Source organism: Taeniopygia guttata, chromosome 7, assembly GCF_048771995.1.
Source record: "Taeniopygia guttata chromosome 7, bTaeGut7.mat, whole genome shotgun sequence".
Classification (NCBI taxonomy): domain Eukaryota; kingdom Metazoa; phylum Chordata; class Aves; order Passeriformes; family Estrildidae; genus Taeniopygia; species Taeniopygia guttata.
The window spans coordinates 29,396,535-29,409,700 of NC_133032.1; the positions used below are offsets into that span (position 1 = coordinate 29,396,535).

Consider the following 13,166-nt stretch of genomic DNA (forward strand, 5'->3'; position numbering starts at 1 on the left):
TGTTTTACTTTACCTGTTTTTCCAGGTTTTGTAAAAGCAGAGTGGGACTGCTGGGTGACATTTCAAAGTCATGCTCCGGCAAGGAATCCTGGCTCTCAATGGCAGCTTGCGAATTCCCTGTGGCGTTTAATAAAGCCTCTTGCTCTGTCAATTGGATCTGCTTCTTCAGAATGTCTTTTGGAAATGGGAATTCTTCTAAGACCACCATCCCCTAGACAACAGCAATTGAACACAGTTGGTTGACAACAGATTAAGCCTCCTCAATAATTTTTAAGGGGCAGTCAAACCTGGCACATTCCTGATGATTTTCGAGCACTTAGATTTTAAATATACTTCACAGCTAAAAAATGGAAATAGAGGTATTTTTTTTTTAAAAAGCTACATCAATTATGCTACTCCTTGTAACAGCAATCACTCTAGTGTTACAGCACTTCTTAAACATCTGTGCCAAAATTCAAATCAGAAATTCATACTTATTAGAATATTAGATGATATTTTGCCTGCTGATTTAAGAGGAGGTTTTTTTTCCTAAAAAAACATCACCCTTTGATTTGAACTTGGTTTTAGTCTTTGCAGTCAACAAACCTTGCTGGAGACATTTTAATGTGCTCTATTTCTCTTATTCCTATCCATGTTCTATGCAAAACATCAAGGCTGTTATTTTTATGTAGCAGAAATGACACAATTCTAAAAAAGTTTTGTACAATTTAATAAGTGATTTTTCAAGGTGAGCATCTTTAGAGTTTTATAATTAGAAGTAACTTTCCTAAATATTCCAGCACTGTCACTACTTTTCAAGACCATCTGCACACATGTGGTATCAGATGTGGTGTACCATCTAGAACACCACCTAATAAGATAAATATAACTTTATATTTTAGGGAAATAACAGTTTCATAAATGGAACTAGAAAAATAATACCCCTATTGTGTTTTCCACATGACAGATTTTAACAATGGAAGTCTCTACTACAATCCTAGGTAATGTATCAGTTGGTTTAAGAACTTAAAATGTTATACAAATTAAAAGCAAAAATAACCTTGTGACAGTCAAACCCAGTCCTTAAACAGCTCCTTGGTTTGTCATAATCTTGAGCAAATAAATTTAATACCAGAAATGGCTATCAAAACTCTGCAGGTTTTTTTTCAAAGAGAAAGGGAAAGAACTTAAATTGCTTTTAAATACTAACTGTAACTCAAATATCAAGCAGATATTTAAAGAATGGGATCATTATAATTCTCCCTCAAGTTTGTATTTCTAATGAGAATATTCCACTCAACCAGAGAACAAAGAAGACTGCCATAATGTGAACACAAGGGAGCCATATTTGTATTTCTTCAACCAAGACAGACTTCACCTAGGTTGTGGCTGTGGAAAACTAAGGATCCTGTAGTTTTAGCAAGACCTTTACTACTGCCTCAGCAGCAACTGGCCTTAAAACATAAAAGCAAGTCTCAAAGAGACTTCAAAGAGGAGACTACAAGAAAAAGCGAAATTGTCTTGTTCTCATTGTGCCTAACTTATTCCATAGTTTGAATTATAAATTCAAAGCTGAGATAAAGATATTCTGTAAAAATAAACAAAGGTGCTTGAAAACTTTTAATGCCTAAAAAGGGCACAGAGATTCCGAATGTCCATCAAGTCAGTGCTAGATTTTCTGCACAGATCATCACCTGCACTTTTCCATTTACAGCAGATGGACACAAATCCAGACCAGCAGCATATTATGGGCAGTATATTCAAGGAAATTCAAGTAGAGAACTAATTTTTGTGTGCCACAACAGGAGGACAAGCTACCTCAACAGCTTTAAACTCCTTTAGAATTTAGAATCTTTAGCTCATTTTAGTAAAGGGATCATAGGTCATGACCACAGAGAGTCTAAAAAGTCTAAAACTGAAATTCTGAGGTCAGAGGAATGGGAAGACACAAATTAAAAGTATTGACAAGAGGGACATACACAAACACATGCTTCCAATGGAATTTTTTTTTTTTTTTAAGTTTTAGAAACTTGTTTACCAAGCATGGAAAGAGGAAAGCAGAAAAGGAAGCGGGAAATTGACAGGGTATATGGAATGGGAGAGATGGAATAGGCACAGAAGGAAAGAGGAAGAGTAAAGAACTAGAAGACTAATACAGACTGTGTTACAAAAAATGGGTTAAAATCAGTAGGTTTAGGCAATGACTACCTTCCTCCCCAAATGGAATTGTTTTGCAGACATACATGTTTTTTTAAATTAAAGGACTCTCAAAGATGCAGAGGTGCTACTTCTGTGTCTGTAGAGATGGAGAAGACCCTGTAGTAGGCCTGGAAACATCCCAAAAGTTACTCATGTCCCTTCCTATTGCATCATGGTGCTCAAGGAATGGCCTTTTGTTTGAAATTGTTGTTCCCTGGCTAAGAATCACATTTTTTTCCAGTCAAAGTACATAAAAAACACTCAAACCATTAAACAGCATACAAATTCTAATGATATTGTGTAATTCCTTTGCAACCACTAAATGAAAACAAAGAGCTCTTCTATCAGCCCACATGTCCTTCTGTAGCTGCTGCAATGGTGCATTAGAAACATGTACACAAAAAAAATCCCATCTGAAGAAAATAGGTGCCTGCCTTCATTATGGGACACAATGCCAAACACTAAATACCACTGCTGGTAAAATGGGCATGGAGTTTCAGAAAGGAATGTCACTAAAAATCTCCACCAGGAAGATGACTTGGCTCCAAACCAACATACCACCTAAAGAAAATGAGTGACTAAAAGAATGTTTTCCCTGTTATTTATTTCTCAATCTTCTATAGGTCATCTGACCTACAGCATCATACAGGCTGACAGCTTTTGCGTTTAGGAGTGTGCATGTATCTGGTATTTAGGACAACACCAAACCATGGACATTCCAACCCTTCAGACCCTTAAACAAAGGCTCTCCACTTCTTTGTAAAGAAAAACCTGTCTGGGGACAAGCTGGATATGAAAAGAAGGGTTCTGAGGGCAAAAAGGAGAAGCTGAAATAATTCTTCTTTATTTGTTCAGAGGGAGATGTTCTCTGAGGTGGTTTTCCTCTCCTTTTAAACTCTGTCTAACTCTCATGTGCCACTACATAAACTCTGAAGCATCTTCTTGCTCCTCTCAGTTGGGCTTATCTGACCCTACACATACCAAAGAATCTACATAAGGCTCACTGATGAAGAGTCAAAGAGCCCTGCTCTAAAACTCCTCACTATCACACCACCTCATACAGGTTTGGCTTCTTTTAGGTCAGAATGACCTGAGGAACCCATTAAATTGATAGCTAGATTACTAATGGTTTAGGAATGTCACTTTCCCACTGACTAGGCAGCTCAATTTAGAAAAACTAGTACATGAATTACACACATTGGAATTTTAGTAATTATTAATCCTTGACCTGTTCAAAGTGCTCTACAAACATTAACCATCTAATCCTCAGAATAAACATGCACTGCAAATAACAAAAAACCCACCCTGAAAGCCCACAACACAAAAACCATCCCACCTGAGATGACCATCTTGCTTCTCCTGAAGAGCGAGAAACCAGTAATAAATACAGTAACTGTGTGCTGGGCCCCTGAAAGCCACTAACAAAATCACTATAACACATACAAAGGTAAGAGTTCCCAAATCACAGTCCTATACTGGTGCCTTTAAGGTACAACAGTTTTTAGCTCCTGATGTCTTTCCCATTAAACTCTGCAGGTGGTAGCCTGCACAGACACAAGAAGTCTAGGGCAAAAAAAACCAAGAACAGCAACAAGGAACCAAATACATAAATATTACAAGAAACACTGTCAAAAGATGATTTGAAAAGCCCATTTATGAGCTTACAGACAATACCTTGGTGGCACGTATTTGCCTGTGAAGTTCAGTTAGTTGTTGGATTTTGTATTCTAGTTCTGAAATCTGGGCTTGAAGCCATGTCCAACGGCTGCCAATTCTAGCTCTGTCTGCAAGCCACTTCCATTCAGAAGTATAGCTGCTGTGAAGACAAAATGCTGGTTAGTCCAAAAATAAAGATAACCACATTTGCACAAGAACATTTTTGACAGCTGCTCTGCCTCATGTTGCAAGCATCTCAGTTGCTTTCAGAAGATATCTGATTATACCCATCCAGTTTCACATCAGCTTATTTCTGTAGCAACAGAACTTGTCCAAACCAGTACAGCCCATGCTCACTGGCTATTCCCACACTAAACTAGTTTTTTGTACTGGATTATAAATCTCAGAGCTTGATAAACTACCAAACTATATCAATTAAGGCTGATTACGGATGTGTAAAGAATTCCAGTAACTCCACCAGCAAGAATCCAAACTCTCACACCATACTTCCTCCCACAAGCTTTCACAAATATTGTTTGCTAACAACTGGAATCTAATAAAACATTGTGCAGCAATGACCACCTAGCTATCAGGTCACTGCCCCAAAAAACCCAACTAAGTAGTTTAAATTTCTTTTATTCAAACTTTTTTTATAAATATCTCTGGCAGTTTAATTTAGTCTGACTCTTACTACTATTTAAAATAGATGCTTTTTGCAATACAAAAAAATATGCCTCCTGGTACTTGACATTGTGAACACCTTAATTTTATAATGCTAAATTCATATTTAGCAAACATTATTCAACCTCCATACTAAACAAATGAATGAGGAAACCATACCATGCAACAAACAATCTTAATATTCAATAAGTTTAAGCAACACAGAGAGGAAAATGCAGTATTTTAGTATGTAACTTCCACTACTATCCTACCATTCACTGAGTTCATTTATTTACAGAAAGTAACTGTTTTTTTTTCCCTAGTGAACCTGTCAAGTAGTTTGCCACAGCTAACTTAAAAAACAGTAAAAACAAAAATCTAACTTCTAGAGAAGTGGTTTTCCTCAAGCTATTGGAAAAATGACTGGATCTAGATCCTTGATGGCACTGTAACTTTTGCACATGCAGAACACATGATCTCCTGTCCCCCAGGCAATGAAGGACACTGAAGTATCACAAAAGATACAAGAAATAGCAGATGCCAAATAAACTGGCATAGGAACATAATACAAGTGTAATTGTTTTGTGCAGAATTTGTGCCAAGTAGCTCAACAACAAAGAAAGATAATACATCAGAAGATGCTAGACATGTCTTGGCATGAGTAGGGAATCATCAAATTTGAGAATCCTAACATTTTCAAGGCTAATATTATAAAACATAATATAACTCAAAATTTCAGAACTTTCAGTCTAGTTTAGCAATCATAAAGAGTAAGGATAGACACAGTCTCTGGTAGGTCACCTCTAAAATACATAATCTCCCTTTTTAACATAAATTATCCTCCCACATAATTTATCACCAGTTTAAATGCTCTTGTACACAGAAAAAATGAACATATGAAATTATAGTGATTAAAACATCCTATTTAAATACAAACTCTATGAGGAAGCAATGTGGATTGCCATCCAAAATAAACTCAAAAAACTCTGTAAATATATGTGATAATAAATTACCTGCATTTTACATATTCTTCTAGTAATTTTCTCCTAGGAAAAAAATGCATATGAAGTCATCTTGTGAAAATCTATTTTTCTGTCCTCTTTTTATTTCTCTTTATCTTCCCATTATTACCAGCAAAAAGTCCAAATTAGTTATGCTTTAACCAGGTCTTCCTGACAAGAACTTCTCTGGGATTGACAGCTTTTGCATGTTTGTGCTCCTGAAAGTCATAAAATACATTTTGCTGGGAAAGGGAGGCAATCTGAATTCCAATTTTTTAATTAAATGTGTTCTCACAAGCATGGTGGCTGGAATAGTTAAGACTTGTCTCAGGACCCTGGTCTGGCAAAAAGCTAGTCCTAAGAAAGAGCTGCACTTAATGAATCTATAAAAATCTCTTAGTGAATAATTTTAACCAAAAAAAGTTAGAGAGGTATAAAGAGGATAATGGAGAAAAACCCAAGTGGAGTATTGATGTGTTTATTTCTGCTCCTTTCTCAAAAGGCAATTGAGCAAATGAATGATGGAATTCCACAAACCAGGACGTGGTAAAAAGAAAGATGAGGTGAAGGGAAATAAATCACACAGACAGATTTACCTCCTAAACTAGATCCAACACTCTGGGGAGAAAGGTGAGCTACTCTCAAACAGACTGAGGAGGAGAGGAAAGGAAAGGAGAAGAAAAGTAAGGTGCCCTATACACAGCTGGGAAACAAGAAGCAGAATGGAAAGGGCCAGAAGCGGCCTTATGTCACCCACACTGCATGAAATCAGTGTGGCATAAGGAAATCCACAACCAGTATTGAACCACAGCTGACAGCAGAAGGAATGTTAATTGTTGTAACCTCTGTATATTACTGTCTTACACATAAACAAGAATCCTCCACAAAGTTACATCACAAGTTATTTTTCAAAAATGGTTGCACTTCTTTTTCCACTTAGACACAGTATTTAATCTGAATCAATTACATTCAATGGTAAATATATTAAGTTCTTTTTTGCTTCATTCTAAAACACTATGAAGTATATCTTAAGGCTTTAAATTCTATTATATAATTAAAATAACAGCATTTAATTACACTGTGTAACAATGCCCTTAGGCCCCACTCTAAGGAAAGGTTTCCACTGAACTAAGCACAAACATTTTATGCTCAGGCCAAAGGAAACAATTTTAGCTTCTCTGTCTCTCCAGGCTACCCCATGCCCAGCGCCTGCTCAAAAACTTGGGCAGCTACACGGAGACATGGATTAGAGAGCTGCTCCTGGTCAATTTTAATTTTAGGGGCAGCATGACTGAAGCAAGTTTAAGCCTAGATCCCTTTCCCAGTTTTGCTGTGTTGCACACAGGATAAGAGACAGAAGCATTGCTGAACTTTGTTTTCATCCCTGTCACTCCTATTTGTTTGATCTTGCATTATTTTTAACCATCTTTTCCTCTAAGCCTATTTCTCTACAAATCTTTCAGTAAAGCTTGTAACTCCTAAGGAAGATAAAATCACTATGAGCTATCCTCACACTCCTAAAGTGAGCTGTTCGCATACAAAGTAGTACAGTCACTCAAGTGACAAATGATAACCTATTCCTGCAACAATAAAAATCCAAACCAGCCCTGAAACAAACCCCAAACCTGGGTAAATCTCTTCCTGCTAGACAGTAAAGCTTAACATTCAGTAAAGGAAGTTGTTTCAAGGTGGCTTCAGAGAAGAAAAAAAAAACCAGAAAAAAAACAAGTACAGTTACAAAAATAACATGTCACTGGAGGAGGAAGTCAGAAGCAGGTGCTAAAGTAGAAGCTCCTGCTCTGGTTTTCTGTTGGGAATGAGACAAGAAAAAAGGTTTCTGTCTGTCCCACTTCCTGTGTGCTCCCTTTGCAAAGTATCTTTACTTGGTTTCTGTGCTTTTGACTCTAAGATCATACATCCTCAACAGGAATTCCAAAATCTTTCTTCTGCTAGCAACTCAGTACAAACCATGTTACACTGGTAAAGTTTCTCATGTTCAGTACTGTAGAACAGTGGAATATTAAATTTGCATATAAACTTACTGCTCTTGCAATGACTCTAAATCTGCAAATGACCTCCTACACTCATCCAGGACTATTAGAATTGGAAAAGAACACAGCAATACTGATTTTGTATCAGTAAAACACCTCGTTTAAATTGCCCTAAGAAAACGTGCTGGAATTGCATCAGAGGCAACTTGCTTCCATGCCAAATACCTGCCTGCATTTCTATCTTGGTTCGACTGCAAGTCAATCCTGCACAACTTACAAGAGGAGGAAAGAAAAGAAATGCAGCAGAACAAACAAGGCACAACGAGCACAAAGACAAATGCAAACAAAGTATGATGGAAAATATAGCTGGGAGCAGACATTCAGGCTGTACTAGGGCATCCCAAAGTATGGAAAAGAGCTCAGCTGGGGATCATCAGCAACAGTAGAGGCAGTACAAGTATTTCATGCTACTTGCTTCTGCTGAGACTGAAAAGGCAAGTAAAGAGCACTAAGTACTGCTATTCCAGTCGGCAGCGGTGCTGGAACTGAAGGAAGTTTCAGCCATGACCTAAGGACAGAATGCACAGATGAACCCTTTAGCACTCTTACCTTCCCTCAAAGAGAAACACTGAGAACAAACCATGTTTTTACATAACCAAACCAACATTGCAGAACACAACAGGACTCTCAAGAAGTATTTCCAATGCCTCCATGGTGTTTTGGGTGAGATTTATGTTTTCCCAATAGCTAAGACCAGCTTGTCCCACAAAACAAATGCAGGTAATCTAGCTGAGTAAAAAAGGAAGCAACTAACCAAGAAAAAATTACTGTGCTACACACACTACTGGTTGGGGTTTGTGTGTGGGTTTGGGGTTTTTTTGGTTACAGGAGACAAGAAGAGGTGGAATTTAAACCTTAGAGGCATATTTTATTTTTATAAGCAAACAAAACAATAAGCTTGAAAACTGTTCATAAGTGATGGAGAAACCCAGTGATGTTTAAAATGTACAAAACACATTGAACCTGGGACTGACAGTATGTATCCAGGAAGGTTGGTTGTCAAGCAGGTGTGATGAGCACAGGAAAGAGTATTTTAGAGTATGCAGCTCTGTGACCACGGCAAGCTTATCCACAAGTTATCCTACATGCTGAACATTAAGACAAACTAAAGCCTTCCACCTTTGTAACTCCCAGGGAGAAGTAACATGCCCTGCCATGACATGTCTGCAGGGACAATGACAGGATGCTAAACAGGAAAGGAGCATGCCTGCAACAGATCCACATCAAAACTCAAAAAAACATTTGACAGCCCATAACACTGTCACCTTTCAAAAGGCTTTAAAAACACTAACATTTTCAAGTAACAACATTCTTAAATGCACACAAGCCAGACAGCAAGGCACTCATGTGATGTGGGTGGGAAAATGAATTCTCCAATTCCAAAATTCTTCATCAAACATAAGAAGGGCAGCTGTTCCTGACATCCCCTCATAACATTTCTGCTCAGTCTCTCAACATGGAGTATTTTGCTCTTTCTGCTAGGTGATTGTCCATATGGTTTAATCCACATTGTTCTGCACCCAGTTTTCAGATGATAGTCCTAAAGTGACATCCACCACCCCTGCTGGTTCATCTCCTCTCACTGGGAACTCCTGGGCTAACAGAAGCCTATTGCCAATCACACAGCAGTGAAGTATTTGGGAGCAAGAAGTGGCTCATAAATCAGAATGACTCTACCCTGAAGATAAAGAGCTGATCACCCTCCTTAGTGGGAGTCACTGAAAACAATGGCAGAAGTTTATTGTTTTTATGAAGGATTGATCTCCTGAAAAGCAAGAAGAAATCAGAAGGTTCTCCAGTCTTTAAGTTCCATCCAGACATCATATGACTCACCATAAACCTCACGAAACATTGGGAAAAAAAAAATCACTCATCCCCCAATTCTCTTGGGAAGCTCACCCAGTTGTACAAAACCACAAAATATTCTCCACACGGCACTCTATCACAAATGCCCCACAGCACACTAGTATGGCGGGAGTCCCTCCAGGACTGGAACTGACAAGCTGTGAACTTCCTCAGGTGCCCCTAATTTTTCACCACTATTATACTCAGTTCTCTGACTACACATGGTAAAGCCCAAAAAACAAGTATAACCTGAATACAAGTATATTCTTGCAAGCCACTAATGTGGGCCCAGGGCTCCTGATACCTTGGGTCAAAATGGTGAAGAAATTCAACATATCCATTCTTCTTCTCTCTGCAGATGCTGACAGTAAATAAGACATTACCTATGAAGACTAGATTATATAAAATATTCAAATTAGGTGAATTTGGATATGCTTGTATTTTAGATAACCATATCTAGATTTTTGTCATGTGATAAAAGTGTGTGCCCACTCCCAACCAAAACCTCCAACACTTGTAATAGCTGAGCAAATATGTCCAACTATTAAATGACCCGTAAATGCTTTCTCAAGGACTAATTCTTCCAGAACACCTACATAATGTTTGTTTTCAGAATGAACTAACTTCAGTTGCTGTTGAAGCATTAATTCCCCTGGATCAGTTAACTGTTAAACCCCTAATAACTACATAGCTAAAAAAAACAGTGTGTGCTGCTTTATGAATGCTATCTCTTCTATGCATTCCTGAGTACAAAAAAAATTAAAGCCAAACTATAACGATTTTGGCCCATCAACAGTATTATGGCTGATCAACATTACACAAAATAACCACTATTTACTGTGGCAGTTCACTTTCAGCCTTTGCACAGACTATCCAGGAGCAGTGTGCTGCTGTTGTGGAATAACCAACATCAAACCAAGCTATGCACTCCCTGCCCCACTCCTACTCCAAAGAAATCAATCAAGAGAATTTCTCTAAAGCCCAAAATTAGCTGCAATCTCTGTGGAGATCTTCAGGTCATTCTACAGGATCCTACCAGGTTACTATCTCTTTTGGTGTTTAAAAAGAATTTTTACTTGGCATTTTCCTCTGAAACACTACACAGCTTCCCAAAACTTCCCAAACACTACACATTTTCCTCTGAAACACTACACAGCTTCCCCAAATATGGGTTATAGTTCTCCCTGTCATCTACAGACATCAGCAACTGCTTATTACAATTACGATTTCTGGCACCTATGCCTGGTCCCACCATCTCTAACACACTGAGGCCATTCAATATTTTCAGAATTGCATCCAATAATGCATGTTGATCCCAACACATAACACACATCTTCTCAAATGAAAAAAACTGTACCCAGCTGTACACTTCTGCTATGCCATCAGACCTGAAGAATTTATGCAGTAATACCTGAAATTATCAACCATAGCTGAGATTTTTCTCTTGAAGAGAAAATATATGGAGGAAAAAAATTAGGTAGCAAGGAATTAAGTAGCAATGGAATAAAATTTTTACATCTTCCACAAAATGAGAATGGACAGTGGGGAGGATAAAAGAGGAAAATCAATATTCAGAGAAAAAAGGCTGTAGGAGAAGACTGAAAATATGAAAAGGGAAAGTCTCTGAGCTTAGATACCCTAGAAAGGGAGAGACTTGGAAGAATTTCACTGGTGCACTATATATGCTCCCTATGTGATAGGGAAATCACATCTTCAGAACTGATGAGATGCCACAGACAGTATTTGCCTGCTACAGGGTTCCTGCAAAGGATCACACTGCTCCAAAATTTGTAGTATATTCTTACAAGGAAAAGATGCTATGGTATTTATGTAAGCTCCAACTCCATCTTATAAGTCAGGATATATATATATATATATATATATATATATATATATATGCATATATAGTATCAGATTCCAATGTAAAATCTGTAAGAACCATATTCTTTTTGAGATATTTTGGACAGCAGTTGAACCTGGAAGGCTCCTGCCACTCCTGTCAGATGCACTGGAAATCAGCAGCAGGCCTTTGGCAGTGGAGGGGTTACAGTCCTACAGAGCAGTGCAAACTGTCCCTGCCAGGAGAGCCTTCAGGGGCTGTGGTAGGTGGGGAAGTGAGGACAGAGAAATCAGGTGAGACAGAGCAGGAGCAGCAGCAAAGACACCATCACACACTGATGTCATTCCACAAGGGTTAGGGAACATAATGAATGTATGTTTGAACAGTTTGGAATTTGGGTGTTTTGTAGGAGCTCGGGATTGAATTTCACTGAGTTTTTCTGCTGCTCAGTCTACCCCATGGACTGGGAAGAAAGGGAGTTTATATTACATATATTCAAACACAGACCTTCAGGTGTATTTGTTTTTCCAACACCAGAATCAGTAACTAGAGTTTGCTAACCGAAAATTGAATTTATTAAAATTCCCCAACAGAAAACTTCTTTTAATTCACAAGAGCTAGGCAAAGTGCGTGGATGAAAATAAAATAATTCACAGCTGTTTTAGTAAAAAAAGAGCACAGGTCAATATATTTAAATCCAACATCTAACATCACATTCCTAACCCATATTTAGCAGTATGAATGAAACCCTGTTACAGGAGAGCATTCCTATTTTGGGAAGCCTTTATGCACACTTTTTACTTCATGTGAAAAGGAAAGCACTTAAATTATTTCCTGTATCAGAGGCCCATGTATGCTGATTTTCAAAGGCACTGGGTGTATCCCTTTGAAGTAGATTCTCACTAAATCAGTGTTAGCTATAAACCAAAATAACACTTCCCTTGCTTTACAAGAAGTTATAAAGACAGTTCATTGTTGTTTATAAACAAGTATTTTAATTAAAACAAACACATTTCACAGCTTAGTGAAAGAAAAAAGCTTGCCATAAAACACTGATTAATCAGCACTTGACATCAAGCACCAAATTCTTCTTGTCTCCAATTTAATTAAGCATACAAGGTTATATATGCATACACATGTGCCTACTTATTAGATTTGCTATTCTACAACACTATCTTGACTGTGTATTAAAAAGTTATTAAGAAGAGTAATGCCAAGTTTTTCTTTAATATGAATTCAACACCCATCTAACTTAAAAGATTTGAGATTCCCAGCTCCAAGTTTCCCTTGCAGGTTAAAACCTGTCAAACCTTCTGCCTTTCACTAAAACCTTTCAGTCTGCCTTCAGCAGTTGCAAAAATATTAACGTAATTACAGGTTAGAAATCAGGATCCCCACTAACAAAAGCATTATTCTGGTATTGTGAGAACAAAGCCTTGCTCAACAGCAAGTTTTTATTCCTGCACGTGAGATCTCTAAGGCACAACAGTAAATGCATGTGGGACCCTGAAGAAGTTATTAATTCTTATGGAAGTTATTAATTCTTATGGAAACCCAACCAAGTGAGGTTAAATATATTCTGAAACAACACATGTATCCTAAGAGTTAAACCAGAAGGTAATGTAAAGCTATCTTTTCTTTCATTCTCCTCCCACATCCTTGTGATAGGAGCCAAGAATTGAGAAAATGGAATTCTTGAAAAGCAACATATAAAACATTCTTACATCAGCATATTATTTGCACCCATGAATGTATACTTATTCAAAAGCCCTCGTATTAATCTTCTATGCAAATAAGACATTTCCTGGATTTATAAGCTAAAAAGGTGTTAAAACCAGGAAACGAGTGGGAGTTTGTGCCTAAGAGTAGCATTTTGTCCTGGCAGACTCTCCTCCGCCCCTTCCCAAACTCGTAATTCAGTTCTCATATCAGGCA

The 13,166-nt window shown here is 37.7% G+C and overlaps 1 protein-coding gene across 5 annotated transcripts in view; it reads right to left on the reverse strand.

Moving 5' to 3' along the window:
• The window catches only part of KANSL1L (KAT8 regulatory NSL complex subunit 1 like), a 60,421-nt gene that overhangs the window by 35,210 nt on the left and 12,045 nt on the right, over positions 1-13,166 (reverse strand). For 4 of the 5 annotated variants that reach the window (XR_003961394.4, XM_072931675.1, XM_072931673.1 and 1 more), the window contains exons 3-4: positions 3,853-3,994; positions 14-211 (exon numbers count right to left, since the gene is read on the reverse strand). Coding sequence is in view for 4 of the 5 variants with exons in the window: in XM_072931675.1 (XP_072787776.1) it covers positions 14-211; positions 3,853-3,994 (340 nt within the window). In the remaining variant the exon portion in view is untranslated. The remainder of the gene's footprint in view (positions 1-13; positions 212-3,852; positions 3,995-13,166) is intronic. The other variant, XM_072931674.1, reaches the window with a different exon arrangement.